This window comes from Eretmochelys imbricata, chromosome 1 (assembly GCF_965152235.1).
Source record: "Eretmochelys imbricata isolate rEreImb1 chromosome 1, rEreImb1.hap1, whole genome shotgun sequence".
Lineage (NCBI taxonomy): Eukaryota > Metazoa > Chordata > Testudines > Cheloniidae > Eretmochelys > Eretmochelys imbricata.
In genome coordinates this window covers 24,407,868-24,429,006 of record NC_135572.1, presented here as the reverse complement: position 1 = coordinate 24,429,006, position 21,139 = coordinate 24,407,868, and the positions used below count along the sequence as shown (strand labels likewise).

General features: G+C 39.5%; 1 protein-coding gene across 4 annotated transcripts in view; it reads right to left on the bottom strand.

The window, feature by feature from the left end:
- TMEM135 (transmembrane protein 135) overlaps positions 1 to 21,139 on the bottom strand; it is a 385,640-nt gene that overhangs the window by 276,530 nt on the left and 87,971 nt on the right. For all 4 annotated transcript variants that reach the window (XM_077808028.1, XM_077808027.1, XM_077808029.1 and 1 more), the window contains one exon: positions 15,571 to 15,604. In XM_077808028.1, the coding sequence (XP_077664154.1) occupies positions 15,571 to 15,604 (34 nt within the window). The remainder of the gene's footprint in view (positions 1 to 15,570; positions 15,605 to 21,139) is intronic.

The following is a 21,139-nucleotide window of genomic DNA, read 5'->3' as shown; positions in this document are numbered from 1 at the left end:
AAACAGATGAGTCTCATCAAAGGGAAGGTCCTCAGAAGTGTTCTGGACTTCCCTGGGAAACCTCAAATAATGGACCCATGATTCCCTGTGCATCATGATGGCAGTAGCCAATGCCCTGGAAGATGCATTAGCTGCATCAACTGGCAATCACTTTGCCTTCCTCTATGAGATCCTGGAAAAACGAGGTTACTTGCATGTAACTGGAGGTTCTTTGAGGTGCGTGGTCCCTATCTGTAATACAACAGAAGGGTTATGCGCATGCAACACGCGCCCACATCTGGAGCTTTTCAAAATAGTACTGTTCAGCAGTCCATGTATACATCCTGCGTGGTTTCACCCGAGGCAATAAATTGTGCAGTGGGCCACTGGAGTTTCCATTTCCTTCTCTACTGCAGATCTGTTAGATCCACAGCAGAGGGAAGGAAGGTGGGTTTGGAATACAGATAGGGAGCACACATCTTGAAGAACCTCTAGTCACAGATAAGTAACTTTGTTTTCTTCTTCAAGTCATGGTCCCTATTGTATTCCACTGAAAGTGAGTAACAAGTAGTACACTTATGTGAGAGGATGGTGTGAGGAGACTGTGGAACAGGAGACTGCTGTTCTGAATGACATATCTGTTATGGAATTATGCATTAGAGCACAGTGTATGGAAAAGATGTGTACCAAACTCCATCTGGCTGCCTTGTATATGTCAGCAAGGGACATGTTGTGGAGTGCGGCGTAGTTGTTGCTTGCACTCTCACAGAATGGGCCCTTCAAGTGGGGATCATCCCAATAACCGATAGCAGAATGTAATGCACCCAGAGGCACACTTTGAGATTCTCTCAGTGGAAATGGCTTGCCCTTTGACTCTCTCCACTATGGCTAGAAAAAGCCTAGGATATTTCCAAAATGGCTTTCCTCAAGATAAAAGGCCAACACCCTGCGAACATCTAACGAGAGAAGCCTTCTTTCCTCATTAGAATCTTGAGGAAGAAGGTAGGTAAATGTATGGGATAACTGAGGTGGAATTTGGAAACCATCTTGGGTAGGAATTTGAAGATTCATTTGAAGAGCCTTTATGAGGAAATGGCTTGACCTTAGTACTTTCCTCCAAAAGCTACATATGGTCTGGGTGACCTACGAAACTGATTCATCCTATGCAGGTAATAAGTTAATGCACTCAGAACATCCAGTGCATGGAGCTTTGAAACAACAAGACTCATGCAGAAACTGTCACTTGCAAGTTCATACTGCACCTGCTTGGTTGATAGATTGACTTATCCACTCCTGAAAGGGTCTGAGGCAAAATCTGGCATGTGATGCTAAGAAAATGCATGAAGCCACGTGGCCAAGTAACCACAGACTTTCACTGAAGTAACAGGATGAGCCTGAAGAGCTGAATAGTACAAAATCTGCTGAGGAATAAAGGCTCTTGCCATTCTTAAATTGAAGACTGCTCCAATTAACTCTGTCAGTTGGGTAGGAGTTAGAATTAATTTGCTGTGACAGACTCTCTTCCTCGCTTGTCTTCAAGGTCAAAAAACTAAGTTCATTTCCTCTGATTTGAAGAGCCTTTGGCAGTGGAGAAACCAAACAAAAGCACTCTAAATTAACAATGTGCACCTACCACCAAAAAAATTAGATGCAGCTAACAGGAAGTATCTGATACATGAAAATAAGCGGTAAATTGAAAGTTATGAAGTAATCCATGGTATCTAGGGAAGGAATTATGGAAGTAAGAATTACCAACTGTAACTGTGATGCCTGAGACTAGGATAGTTCACCACCACCGCTTCTTTGGATTTAGGAAGTACAGGAAATAGAATTCTCTGCCCTTGATCACTCATTCTATTGTACTCAGGTGAATTAGGAGAATCTACCTCCTTTTGAAGTGGGCATTCATGAAAAGAGTCTCAAGAGGGACAGTGTTGAGGATAGGGAAGAAACAGGGACTGAAACTGGATGACAGCCTTTCTGAATGACATCCAAGAGCACAGGATTTCTACTACAAGCATTTCTGGAAAAACGAAAGGCAGGTGCCAAAGGGAGAGAAGAGATTCTTACAGATTAGTCCAAAGCACGCAACTACAGCAAAAAAAATGTACTGATTTTGGCTAATGCAGGCTGAGACATCAATTGAAGAAGCAAAACCCTTCCTTTTTGATGTTATGGCCTCTTTCTGAAAGATTCTGTAGGTTACTGATTATAGAAATAAGAACAGGATGGTCTGTGTCTTCAAGTCAATGAGGTTTCAATTCGTTTCTCCTATGTTTTGGGGTAGAGAGACTTAAAAACCAAAGACTTGATCTTGAGTCCTTCAATGAATTTAATGTTTCATTGGTCTTTCAGCAAAATCAATCATGTCCTTCAAAAAGATAAGTCCTCTATTGTCATCTGGACTTCATTTATGACACTGAACACAACCAGTGAAGATGTTCTCTGTATTGTAACACCAAAAGCCATGGATCTTGCAGCTGTGTCAGTAGCTGCTTATAATGAGGTAGCCAAAAACTAGAGGGCTAATGTACATGACAGGACATAGCAGGATGTAAGATCTTCATGCCTGGTACCGCGTTCCAGTGGTGAATAGAGCTTTGAGGCTGCTACCAAAAGTGACATTCAGATTCAGACGTGGAGATTCAGGCTCTGAAGTAACCGTCGAATCTCTCAGTGCTGTAGAAGGTAGCCAGCCAGCACAGAGAGAGATGGCACTGAAGACAGCAGTAGCAAAGGAACCAGTATAGAATGAGCGATATCAAAGGCAGTGCCAAAGAAGTTCTCTTGTGTCTAGTCAACATCAAAATGGTAGACGTAGACTGTACCAAGGTCAGTGCTCCAGAAAGCTGGAAACTGGTGACCGACTTTGACTGGTATGGAGCAGTACCAAGGCAAAGGAAGTCTGCGGTGCCATCTTAGCAGCAGAAAAGTCCAGAGAATGATGACTCAGATTTCTTTTTTAGATGGTACCCAAGAGGGAGATCAATTTGAGTGCTAGGCTTTGAGCAGTGCTCTTTTCTTCTATGGTGAGTAGGGGAAGCTCACTGATCTGAGGAGACCTGCACCTCACTCTCTGACCCTCTGGTTGCTCTGTGAGCTCTCTTTGGCCCCCAAGAGCCTGAGGTCAGAGCACTAGCGGAAAGCAGAAGAGTAATATTCAATAGGAGGTGTTCTTCCTCATCACAGGGTAGCCAGAAAATATTCTAACAACTATGTTCTGCCTGGCTGCCATGAGCAGTAAGAAGGAACTGAGTAGTAGTTGGAATTGCCCAACCCTTTGTGCTTGGAGGAAAGGGCACAAAGGCATGCAGGGTGCATGTACAAACCCAGCAGACACTTCTGGATAAAAAATTACAATCTCTGGTGCATGCACACAACGAGTGGGATCCATGTTGACAGATAGTTTGAGAAGTTATGCTCCATCGCAGATAAAACATTACATAAATAATCACACAGCGGAAATTGTCTATGGCAGTGTTTCCTAATTCATTTAAACCATAGGAGATTATTTTGGAAACATTACAACACTTTAAGAAAATGATGGCCAGAGCGCTAACAATAATGAGAAATTATTTTTCTTCACAGTACCTGTAAAATGTTACCATTATAAATAATGTGAGAAAAACATAGCCAAAATTTAGTTATGTAAGAAAAAACCCACCCATTTTCTCAGGGGGACTTTGGTACTGCTGAAAACTTTAAAATATATTAGTAAACCTAAATACACTTTTTTTTCCTGTTGTTTTGACCTTGCATTGCCTTTACTCCTGGACTTCAGTGGGAATACTGCCAGAGTAGAAGCAAAGGATCAGGTGCCATGTTTTCTAAATGTCAAATCAGTGTATTCAAGAGAAAAAGGCCTCCCACCTTATTCATATATTCTCATTCTCCCTCTCTTTCATAGGATGTATGCCTTTTTATTAACATACGCTTTTACAACATGATACCAAATATACAGCTTATCTTTGCTACTTAAGTATACCATGCATCTTAAATTAGCCCAATTTTTGGTAAAGTATTGGAAAACCTGAAGATTTACGAATATTTCGATGTGCTGGGGCAACAGTACTCGAAAATGTTAAGCATCTGGAAAGAAGTATGTGACTATATTAAAACTTACTTTTCCAGTATACCCTGAGGAACTCATTTTTAATCTAGGCTTCAGGAGTCTGGCACACAGGTAGACCAAATATTTCATGTGTCAAAGCCTTAGGAATGCAACTGACTGTCCCTCTTTTTCACTGAGTGATTGAAATGGCCATAATTTCAAATGAACACACACTTAGTCCACTTATGCAATCAAAGAACAATGCATTTGCTTGGACTTTCAGAGTATGTTAAACAGTAACCACTCACTGTCCCTTGTTTTTTATGGCATATAGAAAGCTGTGGAACATTTATTAGAAGGTATGTGCTGAATCTCTTCTGTGTTATGTATTTCATTTTAACAAGATAAATATTTTAGAAGTAGCTTTAACTGTTGCTTAAGTAGATTTGAGTAAAAAGAGCAGTATAGACATAGGAAGCTGGCTGTCTCAAGGGAATGGTTACAAGTTAAACAGCTGCTCATTGGTGGGCTGAATTCAGCCCAGTATCAACTGAGAATTCTTTCCTGAACATCTCCTACTGGATGTTTGTTGTATTATGAAACATATGAGCCCGAAGATGTGTGTCAAATGTGTTAACATGACCCTGTAACTGTCCAACATTAAACAGTTTTAAACAAGGTTCAGGGTTTGGTATACAGACACCTCAACCTGCTTAGTACCATGGCAAATACATCATTCATTTTGTTTAACCTTTTATTGAAGATATAGAAAAGAAGGAAAAAGACGTTGAAGTGCTTGAAGTATTAAATAAAGCTTACATTTTAACAATTCACTGTTCCCTTTCCCTTTAGCTGTTTTTCAAAGGATACCCCCTTTATTTGATAGTCACTTAAATTATAATAGCTATCCTTTCAGGGGAAAAGAGTACAAGTTAACTGAAATGGACTGGAGCTATTTTTGCTCAAGTCCAATCCCAAATCCTAGAAAACAAAATAAGACAAACAGATAAAAAGGAACAAAAAAAGAACAGCAAAGATAGAAAATGCAGTTTAGGTCTCTGGCGTTGAATCTCACTTGCAACCTCGCTGCTAGAAAAGCACAGGCACAGCACATGGTCTTACCAGACACTTTGAAACCTGGCAAAACTTGTACCAGTGTCAGGGTGTTTAGGGAATGACTTTTGGTCACAGGCTCACCAGCAGTGTGGGCTAGCTAAGCCAGACATTTATTAGACAGAAGAGAAAAAGAAGAACAAATAAGGTCGGGAAGAAAAAGAAAACACAGAGACGATGACATGACTAAGTCTCATATCTGAATTCAGCCAGAACCAGCGGAGGTGATGATGTTATTTGGTCCCATCTCTCTGGCCCCATCTGGTCAGGACATCTCTGAGGACCAAGACAGCAAAGACCCAATGTCATGGTGGATCCTGTGGTCCCAGGAGACAAAGGGTGGCACCCATGAATGTAAAACTCATGACAATGGGTGCTGGCAGGCAGCTGCTTCTTAATTTCCCTCCTTCCCTCCCCCAAAAGTCTTTTCTTTTAAAAAGAAGTGATAAGTGGAACAACCCATCCCCTCATTATTTTGTCCTCCAATTACACCTCATTTCTGAAATGCCAATTTTGGTTCATTGTTTTCTGGTCACACACTTCTCATTTACCAGGCTTAATTTTAATATAGTCACTGAATTATATCAATAGGCCTTTCTGTTTGGACTAATTCACTCTGTCTCCCTGCTGCACCTGCTCAGAAGCTCCCTGTTGGCCTCTTGTTGCATCAAAGAGAAGCAAGGAAAGTAACACTGGTTGCTCCAATGCCTGACTTATAGGACTGTGCAAGGCCCCCAGAAAAACAGGAAGGAGCTTGACTGGCTCTGCCTAAGCCCAGGAGAGAGCCTAGCAAGGGATGGCTTCCCTCTGACAACCCCCACACTCCAAAATGAGGGGCAGTGACTCTCAAAATGAGGAAAAATGAGCATTACAAGCCTGGGTCCCAATCCTGCAAGGCATGCTGACCCGTGGGCCCATGCAGAGCACCCCTGTGGATCATCTGACAGCAATGAGATCTTAGTGCAGCAGTGATCACTGTCCTTTCAGGGGTTCCAGTGTCCAGGTCTCTGCCACTGGACTTTTCCCCTGGTGTTTTACTGCACCCTCCATTCCTACAATCTCTGCAGAGCAATCATACCCACAGCAGACTTAGGGACAAGACACCTCCCCTTTCCCTTGCAGACTCAAGGAAACATCTCATATGGCTGAGCTTCGAGCACTGCACATGCACAGCCCTATTAGGCTGCGGGTTGAGACATGAGGCTGCAGAACCATCCCATCACTCAAAAAATCAGGGTCAGACGCGGGATGTCCAGCACTATGTAGAACACTAGAGAGGTAGACTCCCACCCAACCATCAAGGGCAACCCATGAAAAGGAAAAAAAGAGGATAGCTTGGGGGCTGCTCTAACTTGTGCCAGTTGACAACAGCCTCCCAGCAGAACACTCCAAACTGTCCCCCTGAATGAAGGATTGCAGGGAGGGAGGCACAGGAGACAGCACAGCATCCTCTATTCCCCCCATGCTGGAGGAAGTCTGAGCAAGGACTTGTAGAGGTTTCTGCTCCCTTCGCGCTGCCTGGGCAGCACAAAGGGAGTGCAGTACGTCTAAGAATCAGCTCTTAAATATTTATTGTTGCCCTTTGATCTTTGGAACTAACCACTGTAAGTAAGGTCAGGAGGAAATACTGTGAAACCCACTGCCCTAGCGAAATCCACCTCAGTCCACCTCTGCTCAACATGGTAGTTTTTTTGAATGACAATCGTTTGCCCCATATTGATCTTTATTCGTTAACATTTATACCGTGGTCATGCCTAAAGCCCCACCATCTCAAGATCCCATTGTACTACATGTAGTACGATCAGAATATACGAATACCTAGCTCATATAGCACATTTCATCAGTAGATCTCAAGGAACTTCACAATCTTTCATATATTTATCCTCACAACACACCCTGACGTAGGGAAGAATTATTATCCCCCATTTTACTGATGTGGAACTGAGGCACAGAGAGGCTAAGTGATATGTCCAAGGTCACACAGGAAGTCTATGGCAGAGCACGAAATTGAACCCTGGTCTCCAAAGCCCTAGGTGAGTGCCCTAACCACTGAATCAACCCTGCCCAAAACAGCCTACAGTCTTTTTTCCTGGTGTCTTTTCACCCTCATGTTTCTACATCATAATCCCTCAATTTTCTTTTATTTAATTTTAATGAGGGTGTTTTAAATAGTGTTTTAATGTTGTTTAAGAAATTACAAAAAGAAGAGTGTCAGAATCTGTCCCATAATAAAAACATTGTAACTCAGTTAAGTTTCTTCCCCATGCAAATAAAGGTGTCAGAACTTGACCCTAAACATCTTGGTGGGCGGGGCTAATGGGACAGCTGCAAAGAGAATGCTTCAAAAATAAATGTATTAATTATTGCTTTCTTTGTCTACGTTCTCTAGGGTAGAGAATGGGTCTTACTCTTTAAGGCATATGTTTTTGAAACTAGGTAAATGATAAAGGGTAAGCAATGACTGAAGGGGGAAACGTTTACACAATACCATGGAGTCCTTAGGTTTAGAGTCTGATGCTCTCCTATGTTCATACACTTCTGAGCCTGTTTAAAAATAAGACTGAAGGCATAATCTAGTTGTCTGACAAACCCAGGAATCTTGAGAGCTAATAATGGCTCTGCAACTGACTCAGATCCAGACACTCAGATCTGTGTCCCTTACAAATCTGTTTCTCAGCTTCCCCGCCTCTAAAATTGGGAAAAACTTGTCTACATCAAAGGCATCTTGTGAGATTTAATCTTTGTAGAGCACTTTAAAAATTAGAAGTTTATTAGGAGTACAGCACCATATAATAAGTGCACATGATACTTAAAAAATACAAACAATTATAGGTTCACAACTCAAGGAGTTTACAGACTAAATTTCAGATAAGATACACAGAGGTGGTATAAGGGATAAAGGGGAAAAGAGAGACAAAGTCAACGTTGTTTAATTTATGCACTTTTTATAGTTACACTGGTTGAGCAATGGGTGCTAGCTAACCCACTTCTTTTGGTTAGCTTTCCAATGTTAAGAATAGCTGTGTGTTTTATAGAAAGTGTATATTTCCCCAATAGCCAATATATCAAGTTGGTCCTAAGCAGGATTGGTCTTTTACTGATCTTGACATTCTATCCCTTTGTCTTTAATATAGAACATTCCTTCTACAAGTTCTAAGTATGTTTTTCCTTCTCACCACCTAAAATTAATTTGAAGATATGCGGTCTTCTACTTAACAGCAATTTCTACTAATGCTGAATGTTTTCCTAGTTCACAATACATTATGACATAACTTTTTGAAATCTAACAGCCATGTGTCTTATTAATTGGCCTCCCTTATCTATTAATATTTTCTACCTTTTCAGCCAAAAACAACTTTGGTGATTATGTTTCATTTTCCACCTCTTGTTGGAATCTTGGGGGTCCCTTTGATCCCAAATTATCCTTAGAGGATCAATTGCAATACTTCATTTACCATCTTAGAAATGTCTTGACTTCAACATGTGCAATCCAAAATAGAACTGGAAAGACTTGTATGTGTCTGGGTGGCCTCCAGGACCAACCACTGTAACACTCTCTTCCTTGGTATTACAGAAATGTTGATTCATATATTGCAACTGGTTCAAGATTCTGACTCCCACATTCTCAGCAACTTTAGATCTAACCATATTACTTTACTTGTAAAATCTTTGCACTGATTTCCAGTGAGGTTGTTGATTGATTTTAGATTCTGATTATCAAAAATAAAATTCTACATAATCTTGTCCTTTGTTTATTTCTAATTCTTAGTTACTTCTAAAAACCCAGTAAGAAAAATATAGTTCCCGATGTAACACGTCAGAAAACAGAGCTCATGACCTTGTCTGTTAAGCTAGACTGGTAACTGCTGAAGTAAAACTGAGAAAGCACCTTTAAATAGTCAATTTTTTCTCCCCTGAAATAACTTATTTATCAAGCTGGCATTCTATGTTAGTATAAAAAAGTGCAGCTAGTTAGTTTACCTCACCACTGAACTACTCCTAACTTGCCAGGCCCCTTGACCAAATATTTCTAGCAAACACCAGGCTTACTAAATGTGTCTCTTCTTACTATAGTGAGCATAAGGCTAGGAAGCAGGAGTTCTGTTCCAATCTCTTTCATTGGCCTTAACAATTTGCTGAATTTCGCTACCCTAATTGTTAAACATCACATTAATCACCCCCGTGAGGTAGATAAATATTACTACACCCATATTGTAGATTAGGTTTGTTCTCTGAACACAGACAGCCCAGTTCTGCCAATGGGATTATGATCAGTTGCACCTGGCTATCAATGATAGAAATGGTCTCAGAATTCAAAACACAAACTCACTGCAGCAGTAGGCAAAGTAATTGTTATAACATCTAGAAAATTTAGCACTACCCATCTCTCATTTCTAAAACTGGACAAATTTATGTATGTAGCAATGTACAAAAACCTCTATAAAGTAAAACAAAAATGACAGCTCAGACCAAAATACTGATTTTAGCAAGGTCTGAAGCACCATTTATATAAATACTCTGTCCATAAAACATCTGCCTAGGATAAACCTAACAGTCCTATGAGAAATAATTAATATTATTGTTCCCATTTTATTAATCACATAAGAAAGATGTAATGAATTAATAAAATATGGAATTAGTCTTTATTCATTTTTTTATATTGCTTCTGACCAAAGTGCAAGAAAGCTCAATATATAATTTCCCATTTTACTTCTGCTAAACAATTGCACTGCTTAGTAATTCACTTAAGATAAATCATGTTTCAGTTCTCAAAGCTAAGTGTTGTCATTAAATATTAAACTTTACAAGTCTCCAGAATAGGATATTCTCTCAATCCTAAATATAAGTGTATTAAGACTATAAACTAATGAAGATCTAAATTTACTATCAGTAAATCTCACCAAGCATATAAAACTGTTTGTATTATAGCAAAGCAACACAACCAAGAGAACATTAATCATATTATATATACATATACACACACACACTATACACACACACATATATATAACAGTTAAACAGACTTGATGAAGCAGGGGCCCTGTTATTCTGATTTTACTGTTGTTCAAAGTACATCCAGATTTGTGATTAGAATTCTTAACACCAAACCATCACATCCTAGAGAAGGTTCATGGTTCCAAACAGTCTCCATTAAATGTTGTTGCACTACTTAACTTCTCTATTGTATCCTTCTCAGACATCTTTGTGGTATAGAGCTTAAAAACTAATGTGACGCAGACCAAATGCTACATTTTTTTTAAAGGAACGTTTGCCTAGTAATTCAAAAAATCGTTAGGTTATTCCTATTTTTTTTTAAACAAGCCTTTTGAACTCCTGTCCTGAAAAGTCCTTTCCAAATGGATAACATCTCCTATTAAGTATTACCAATCTTATAATCTACACTTCCACTGCAAGATGCTTGAGCAAGTTGATTCTACTTGAATTAGGGAAGAAAAATGTTAAATCTTGCAAGACTAGATTACTTTTATTAGGAAGCCAAAGCTCTGTTAGCTTATGTAGTTAAAGAGTCTGTGACAATTCTATTAAAAATCCCAGTTTAAAAAAAATGTTAGTGTCCACTGTTCAAATTCCAAAGGAAACTAGGCATGCAACCTATTCTATTTTCTTTAATGTAGGATGGGAAAGTTCCTAGTGGATCACATATCACACAAAAGCGGAGGTTATTTCTGTAACTGGAGCTTCTTCAAGATGTGTGGCCCCTATCTTTATTTCACACGTGGATGTGCATACATACCATGCACCTGAATCTGGAAGATTTTTCCAAGCTATATCCATTGATCTGCACATGTGCAATACGTCTTCTCCTGCTCCTGACCAAGGGTACAAGGGGCAGTGCGGGTCGACCGCACTCCAGTTCCTCCTCTTACTGCAGTGCGGTCAAGTCTGAAGCAGAGGGGAAGGAGGATGGATAGTGGAATACAGATAGGGACGATATATCTCGAAGAACCTTCAGTTACAGTAAGTAATGTTCAGCAGATTATTCTCCACCACCCCCCAAAAAATGTTCAAAGTCACTGCTTCCCAGGATAAAAGTTCCCCATAACGTAAGTTGGGCATACATTCTTTGTTCCTAGATGCATACTTTTATATTTAGTCATATTAAAACGCACACTGTTTGCTTCCGCTCAGTTTACCAAGTGATCTAGATTGCTCTGAATCAGTGACCTGTCCTTTTCATTATTTACCACTTCCCCAATTTTTGTGTCATCTGCAATCTTTAGAGATGATTTATTGTTCTCTTCCAAGTCATGGATAAAAATATTAAATAGCATAGGGCCAAAAAACAATCCTGGTGGGATCGCACTGAAACACACCCTCTTCATGATTCCCTATTTACAATCACAATTTGAGATCTATCAATTAGCCAACATTTAATCCATTTAATGTGTTCCATGTTAATTTTATATTGTTTTAGTTTTTTAATCAAAATGTCATTTGTACCAAGTCAAACACCTTAAAGAACTATAAGTACATTATGTCAGCAACATTACCTTTATCATCCAAATTTATAAACTCATACAAAATATACCAAATATACAGGATATATTTTCAATAAACCCAGGATGATTTGCATTAATTACAATACACTCATTTAATTCTTTATTAGTTGAGTCCCATATCAGCCACTTCATTTTTTTTTGTCAGGGACTGATGTAGGTTGATAGGCCTATAATTACCCAGGTCATCCCTTTTATCCTTTTTAAAAACTGGCACAACGTTAGCTTCCTTCCAGTCCTCTGGAACTTTCCCCATGCTCCAAAATTTAGCTCCTCAGCTAGTGCTTTTAAAACTCTAGGATGCAAATTATCTGGACCAGCTGGTTTTAAAATGTCCAACTTTAGTAGCTTCTTTTTATCATCCTCCAGAGATACTAGCGGAATGGAAAGTGTTATTACCATATGCTGAGACTGCATCATCTATTTTTTCCCCAAATATGGAACAGAAATATTTATTGACCACTTCTGCCTTTTCTGCATTATTATTCATAATTCTACCATTTCAATCTGATAATGGACCAATACCATCATCAGGATTCATTTAGTTCCTAACACATTTAAATAACTCCTTTTTGTTGTGCTTAACTCTGCTGGCCATAGATTACTCCTTGTGTCCCTTTGCTTTCTTATCAATTTTCTACATTTCCTATATTCTGATTAATATCCATTTCTATCAGCTTCCCTTTTCTTATGCACACATACACACTAATTACAGCTGCCTTCACTTCCCCTTTAAAACAAGTCAGTTTTTTAACCAGCATAGCCTTAGTGAAAGAGGAATAGATGCCACACTTTGTTCCAGTTATAGGCCAATTTCACCTGTTAACAGTGATGTCAAAATATTGGCATACTGGCAAAAGTTTTGGTGAGGAAACTAGAGAAATTATGGGCTCTACCATACACCCAAAAGAATTTGGGTTTGTCAGAGGCCATTATGGCTCTGATAAGCTTTCATTGCCATATCAACATTTTGTCAAATATGATGAACCCCAGTCATTCTAGGGTTAGACACAGAAAAGGATTTTGAAAGACTGGGCTGGAGATTGGTCCAAATCCAAATATTGTGGTGTATAAAACCTATGTTTAGTTTCTGGATCCAACTGCTGTATTCTAGCAACTTCTCACATCACGACCAACAATGTGGTCTCGGATAACCAGGTCTTCAGGGACACAGTCATTGCTGCATGAAAATCTGGGCTATCCTAGCTACCAGATACCAGTTACATCCTTAGTTTTGTGAACAATTGCCTATACGGGGCAACCCAGATTTGCAAATTAGGAACAAACCTATCATTTGGAAGGAATGGCAGAGTAGGGGCATCATACAGGCTTCCCAATTAATCAATAGTGAGTGCTTTGTCCCTTTTCTAATGCCAAAGCACTACTATGAACTGCCACCCTCAGCTGAGTGGCAGCACTTACAATGAAGACATTTACTACTACATCAACTTGGCATGGACACATAGAACTGCCAGAGGCCCCAGAACTACTTAGGAACTTTAGAAATATTTCATGAACTCTTCAGGCCCAGGCTCTACATGTATGATTTACGAATGAAGAGGAACTCCACTAGTCAAGTTCTTTGTTAAAGCATTACAAGAGGATTTACCACCACCCTTAAAAGCATCTCAATGGCAGATCATACTATGTTATGTGTAAGACGCCTCTTTGGATCATAGACTATGCTTGATAAAACAAAAGATTTTATTTAAAAGTGGACTGGATGCTACAGATGTTGCACAAGATAAAAGTGCATCTTCTGATGTTTGTTGGTGCTGTAATAAAATAAAGCTGTGCTATGGGCCTGTCCAACAGTTAGGCAGCTTTGGAAAGAGGTGGACACAAGCGTGAAAATGGTGCTTCACTTCAGCAGCCAGGCCCATGCTGAAAATTATATTTTAGGATATTTACCTGCTAGGCCGGGTTTAACTCCACCACAGAGACTTTGGTTCTTGAGGGATGCAATGATCACCAAGTGATTTTACAAAGATGTAAGAAAACAGTGGTTTTCAGACCTGTCTGAATGAGCATCCAAAGAAAGAATAACTTACTGCTGCTGAGATCAATTATATGAATTCAAAGATATATGCCCCCATTTCCAGATACATTTGGATGGGAAAAAAACAACATTCAGACTGCTTGAAGAATGTCAGATGTTTATTTCACCTAATAACACCTCCCAGGCCTCTCTCCTTGCTTTTTAATTCCTATTCATGAATGTCTTCTCCTGTTATATTACTGGCACCTTAGAGACTAACAAATTTATTAGAGCATAAGCTTTCGTGGGCTACAGCCCACTTCATCGGATGCATAGAATGGAACATATAGTAAGATATATATCTATATATAGATATATATACGTACACATACATACATACAGATAAGTTGGAAGTTACCATACAAACAGAGAGGCTAATTAGTTAAGATGAATTACCATCAGCAGGAGAAAAAATCTTTTGTAGTGATAATCAGATTAAGTTTCCTCACACCTTCTTGTCAACTGTCTAAATGGGCCATCTTGATTATCACTACAAAAGTTTTTTTCTCCTGCTGATAGTAGCTCATCTTAACTAATTAGCCTCTCACAGCTTGTATGGTAACTTCCAATTTATCTGTATGTGTATATATAATCTATCTTAGTAAGAGATAGATAGATAGATTAGATAGATATAGATATATACACACATATGGTAACTTCCAACTATCTGTATCTGTGTGTGTGTGTGTGTAAGTAAGATATAGATATACACAAACATAAGATATATCTATCTTACTAAGATATATATATATGTATATATATTATACATACACACACACACACACACATACAGATAAGTTAGAAGTTACCATACAAAGTGAGAGGCCAATTGTATGGTAACTTCCAACTTATCTGTACGTGTGTATGTATATGTATGTGTATATATCTTACTATATGTTCCATTCTATGCATCCGATGAAGTGGGCTGTAGCCCACGAAAGCCTATGCTCTAATAAATTTGTTAGTCTCTAAGGTGCCACTAGTACTCCTGTTCTTTTTGCGGATACATACTAACATGGCTGCTACTCTGAAACCTATTTTATTACTGTAAGTCACCACCACCACATGTTATGTCTACATAGCTTTGTCTTGTATTTGTACACTTTTGACAAGTTGTAAAACTAATTTTATTGGAGATCCTGCAAGCGTACAGTATTCAGGAACATATACAAGCTGTAAATCATTATCTTTTTAACACTTTTTGTTATTTTTCTTCATAAAAATCAGTTTAAAAAAATCACACAAAAAAAGAAAAAACAAGGTTGAATATTGTTTGTGGAATATCCACATCATTCTGAGCAGTATGATCATGAGACATTTAAAGTAAAATTACTATAACATTTACTTTGCAATGCACTATTGAAATAAACTGAACACACATATCATTGAGTTTAATGGAATTTTACAGAGAATATGGATTATACAGCAATTTTATATTGAGATTACCACATGGTAAAATGTGTGTATTCAGTCATAGCATATAATATAAATCAATTAACTAAAAATACAATTTAAATGCAAGGGAATTTGAGGGACTAGACTCTAATCCACAAAATCAAACACAAAGTTCTTTACATGTCTTTACAATTAAATTGCTGTTGATATGGTAAATAGAATGAGCCACTGTCTTAGCACTGAGGTAGAAGAGAATCTAAGCACCATATAATGAATTATGTTTCAATCTTTACTCTGAAATTATTTGCTTTTAAAAAGTAATTGTCAAACTTTTGGCATTAAGATAATTTGAGTTTTTGAAAATAAAAAAATTTCAAGGTTTAAAAAGACAATTAACTTAAATTATTAAAATTAATTTATAATATGCACTTACAATACCACATATAATTTTATTCTTAGAAGAAAGGATTACTTACCAAATTGGCCATGTAAATTGTAAGCAGACCTCTCCTATAAACAGAAATAAACAGATTAGTGAATAAGACACATATCAATATTAATCACCCCTCATGCTGAAACAAATTACAGTTTAATATCACAACGTAACAACAGAAAGCTTTCCTAGAGTCTCTAGAAGATAGCTTTGGTTTACTTATGTAGTTTTCAAGCATTATCCATGGCAGAAAAAACAAGAAGTATCTCCACAGAAACCATGCCAATAACACTGTGCTCAAAAACATTGCTTCAAAGCAGTTCAGTGACAATTGTTTCTAATTCTTATTGCTTACTCAATGACAGAATAAAGTTTTAACAAAATCTACAACTGATTTCTTGGCCTAATTCAGTGGTTCCCAACCTTTTCTGGTTAAGGACCACACACATCCCAGCAATGTCTCCTCAGACCAGGCCCTGGTATAGTTGCTACCATTTTCTCTCCTGCTACTTTCTGCCTGTTTTTGGTGTTTTGAACTTCTAAAACTTTTTTTCCACTTGAATTTTAAGCGTGTTTGCTCTTGCTTTGTAGCTCACCGTTCTCCATGCTGCAGGTGGTTATAAGCCATTTGAGACAGGGACCTACGATGGTAGGTCCATAAGCTTGAACATATATACTCATGCACTTTGGTTGAGTTCCACTGCAGCAGAGGACAGAAGCTTGGGTCTGGGGGCTGTTACCCATATCTGCAGCCTTGTACATGTGAGCTAGTCCTATGACACTTTGCGTTAGAGATCACTGTGGGAGCAAGAACAGAACTTTCCTTTCAAGGAGCCACCCATTAGCTTTCCAGTCACAAGAGCACATTTGCACTGTGAAAGGGCAGCTATAGGGTTATGCAATTTTCACTAACTCCACTGTTCATATGTTCCTGTGTATTCCCACACCAAAATTAGTCTGGAACCTATGCCTTGGCGAATCCTAGTTTTTATCAGTGTTGCCAACTCTTGTGATTTTATCACAAGTCTTGCACTATTTTCTGTTTTCCATAATGCTCCTTCTGTTGGAATCTAAAGATAGCATTAGAATCTCAGTGGCTGAAAGAAAAAAAATCAGTGTACATGCACAGTAGAGCCTTCTTAGATTCTGGCAGCTAAATTTGCACTAAGCTTTCTCCAGCTCAGGCTGCAGTTCCCAGCCAATGAGAGCTGCAAAGCGGGCACTTGGGGTGGGGGAAGTGTGCAGAGCCCCCTGGCTGCCGCTACACGTAGGAGCTGGAGGGGGAACATGCCACTGCTTCCAGGAACCTGCCTTAGCCCCACTGCTCCGCCGACCGGACTTTTAATGGCCCAGTCAGCAGTGCTGACCAGAGCTGCTAGGGTCTGTTTTTGGAGGGGCACTCTGGTCAAAAATCTCAATTTAAAGGGCCCGGGGCTCTAAAGGCCCTGCGTCTTCCAGTTGAGGTCCTGCCCCCTACTCAGGACCCCGGAGTACGAGTAAGTCCTTTAGGTTACTTTCACCCCTGCTGTTCTCTGTACGATCATCAACTACACAGCATTCAGGTCAAATAAGTACCAGGAAAAAGTGGAAGAAACCCATGAGTAAATCCCTGGGAACACTCAAAAAATGTTTTTGATAACATGTGGAATCCCTCCCATTAAGATTAAATAGCCAAGAACTCACTGATGTACTCAAGCACTTCACTGGCTAAGGGAAAAGAAGTGGACCCCTTACTCCTTAAGATATTGAAGCACCTTCTTTTCAGAGCCTGAAGATACCTGGGGGAAAGCTTTTGTCTATTTTGCTTTCGCTTGAGAGACTGGATTTATCTTTCATAGCATCAAAGACCATGCTACAAACCGCAACTTACACCACTACTACTTTGGGGAATATCTCTGCCACAGAAGATAAGCTTCTCTCCCCTTTGGACAATTTAAATGACTAGTTTTGTTACAGCTACAGAAATTGCTTCAGAGTTGTCTCATTCCACTGAGGTGTGGAAGGTTCCTCTGTGACAGAACTGAAAATGCTGAAGGCATCCACTGGAAAACAGTACTGTAAGAGGAACAGTTGAGGTGTTCCCACCTCCTGCTTTTAGCCTTCACTGTGTTGAGACACACATGGCAGCCAGGCACTGTGTCATAAATATAAAGGGAAGGGTAAACACCTTTAAAATCCCTCCTGGCCAGAGGAAAAATCCTTTCACCTGTAAAGGGTTAAGAAGCTAGGATAACCTCGCTGGCACCTGACCAAAATGACCAGTGAGGAGATAAGATACTTTCAAAAGCTGGGAGGAGGGAGAAAAACAAAGGGTCTGTGTCTGTCTGTGTGACGCTTTTGCCGGGGACAGAACAGGAATGGAGTCTTAGAATTTAGTACTTAATCTAGCTAGATATGTATTAGATTATGATTTCTTTAAATGGCTGAGAAATTAAGCTGTGCTGAATAGAATGGATATTCCTGTCTGTGTGTCTTTTTGTAACTTAAGGTTTTGCCTAGAGGGATTCTCTATGTTTTGAATCTAATTACCCTGTAAGGTATTTACCATCCTGCTTTACAGAGGTGATTCTTTTTTACTTCTATTAAAATCCTTCTTTTCAGAAACTGAATGCTTTTTCATTGTTCTTAAGATCCAAGGGTTTGGGTCTGTGTTCACCTATGCAAATTGGTGAGGATTTTTACCAAGCCTTCCCCAGGAAGTGGGGTGCAAGTGTTGGGAGGATTTTTGGGGGAAAGACGTTTCCAAACAATGCTTTCCTAATAAATAAACCCAGATAAACGTTTGGTGGTGGCAGCGGAAGTCCAAGGGCAAAGGGTAAAATAGTTTGTACCTTGGGGAAGTTTTAACCTAAGCTGGTAAAAGTAAGCTTAGGAGGTTTTCATGCAGGTCCCCACATCTGTACCCTAGAGTTCAGGGTGGGGAAGGAACCTTGACACACTGTTACATAGGATTGCCCTAAATGTTACCCTAAGGCACAAATCAAATGGAAAAGGCAGAAGAAGCAGCACTAGACAGCAGAAAAATCCTAGCTGGCAATCGGTCATTATCCTGCCTGTCAGAGCAAATGAGGAGGAACCCAGAAGTTGCACAATTGCAAACTGAGCCACATAATATTTTGTAAGAGAATAAACTATACAAACTTGTATTCTGCTGTTCCCTCTGCTAGGCCCCAAATGACAAAATAAATGCTTTTGGAACATTATCCTGGTGTCATTTTGTATTTAAGACAAGACAACAGACAGCTAGAGCAGCACAGGAGCCAGCAAACAGAGCTGTAAACAGGGGAGTTTCAGTGGGAGTTCTGTTGGAGAAGGTATTTGTATTTGGTCTTGTATTTGTATTATTTGTATGTGCAGAGGCTTGTAGCGACTTTGTGCTGGGAGAGAAGCTGAGCCCTGATTAGGGGGCGGGGCTTCCCTGACTAGGGGTCCTATACAGGTAGCCAGCCAGTCAGGCAGCAGCACAGACAGCTACAGCAGCAGAGGAGCCAGCAAACAGAGTTGTAAACAGAGGAGTTTCAGTGGGAGTTTGTATTGTGGTACTTGTTTGGGGTTTGCTTTTGCTGTGGGTGGTGGTGTTTTGGTGTGGTTTGTGTTTCCCAAATTAACAGGATATAGGTGAGAAGGCTATGACAGATACAGAGACAGCAGTGGGAGTGACCCATGTAGTGGAAGACACAATGAAGATGACTGGATGTGGAAGCTGCGGTATGTATATGATCCTGGAGGGGCTACCTGGTAAGAGTTTTGTCTGCATGAAATGTCGTCTAATAGAGCTGATGGAGGAAAAGATCAGAGGACTGGAGATGCAAGTGGAAAGTCTGGTTGTGTTTAGAAGGGGGTTCGAGCGGATTAAACTCGATAAGTTTATGGAGGAGAATGTATGATTGAATAACATGATTTTGGCAATTAATTGATCTTTAAATATTCGTGGTAAATAGGCCCAATGGGATATTAGATAGGGTGGGATCTGAGTTACTACAGAGAATTCTTTCCTGGGTATCTGGCTGGTGAATCTTGCCCATATGCTCAGGGTTCAGCTGATCGCCATATTTGGGGTCTGGAAGGAATTTTCCTCCAGGGCAGTTTGGAAGAGGCCCTGGAGGTTTTTCGCCTTCCTCTGTAGCATGCGGCACATGTCACTTGCTGGAGGATTCTGTGCTCCTTGAAGTCTTTAAACTATGATTTGAGGACTTCAATAGCTCAGACATAGGTGAAAGGTTTATCACAGGAGTGGGTCGGTGAGATTCTGTGGCCTTCATTGTGCAGGAGGTCAGACTAGATGATGATAATGGTCCCTTCTGACCTTAATATCTATGAATCTATGAATAAAAGAACCCATTTTATGCTGATTTTAGAAGTTCCTCTTTCTTCACTCAACAATATACAAATAAAACAGGCTCAAAGAAAACAAGGTTAACTTCATGGTATGCAGCACCTGAGTAAACAAGGTTTTCTATCTCGTAGAACAGGTTTTTAATGCCCTTTAAACAATTCTGTATCTGAAACCATTTATATCCACATTTGTAAAATTATCTTTGCGAAATGACAGTTGTCTATCCAACATCAACAACAAATAGGACTCCCATACTCAAAACAAACTACTGGCACCAATCTTGTAGTTAAGGTCCTGGACTGGGAGCCAGAAGAAACTCTTCCATTGACTGGACAGAAAAAAATGGACAAGCCACTTAGCCTCTCTCTGTCTTCATAGATTCATATATTCCAAGACCAGAAAGTGCTGTTGTGATCATCTAGTCTGTTGTCTGTGTAACACAGACCACAGAACTTCCCCAAAATAATTCCTAGAGGATTTTTTTTACCAATCCAATCTGATTTGATTTAAAAATTGTCAGTCATGGAGAATAAACCACAATCCTTGGTAAACTCAAAAAATTAATTACTGTCACCATTAAAAATGTATGCCTTATTTCCAGTCTGAATTTGCGTAGCTTCAAATTCCAGCCATTGATCATGTTATATCTGTTCTGCTAGACTGAAGAACCCATTATTGAATATTTGTTCCGCATGTAGATACTCAGACTGTAATCAAGTCACCGTTCTCTTTAACAAACTAAAGAGATTGAGCTCCTCGAGTCTATCACTATAAGGCATATTTTCTAACCCTTTAGTCATTCTTGTGGCTCTTCTCTGAACCCTCTCCAATTTATCAACATCTTTCTTGAATTGAGAGCATCACAACTGGACACAGTATTGCAGCAGTAGTTGCACCAGTGCCAAATACAAAGGTAATATAACCTCTCTACCCCTACTTGAGATTCTCCTGTTCATGCATCCAAGGATTGCATTAGCTCTTTTTGGCATAGCATCACACGGGGAGCTCATGTTCCACTGATTATCAACCACCATCCCCAAATCTTTTTCAAAGTCACTTTCCTAGGGATACAGTCTTCCATTCTGTAAGTATGGCCTATATTCTTTGTTCCTAGATATATCATTTTACATTTAATCATGTTAAAACAGTTTGCTTGTGCCCAGTTTATCAAGTGATCCAGATGGCTCTAAATCAGTGACCTGTCCTCTTCACTATTTACTACTCCTGCAACTTTTCCGTCATCTGCAATTATCGGTAAAACTTTTACATTTTCTTC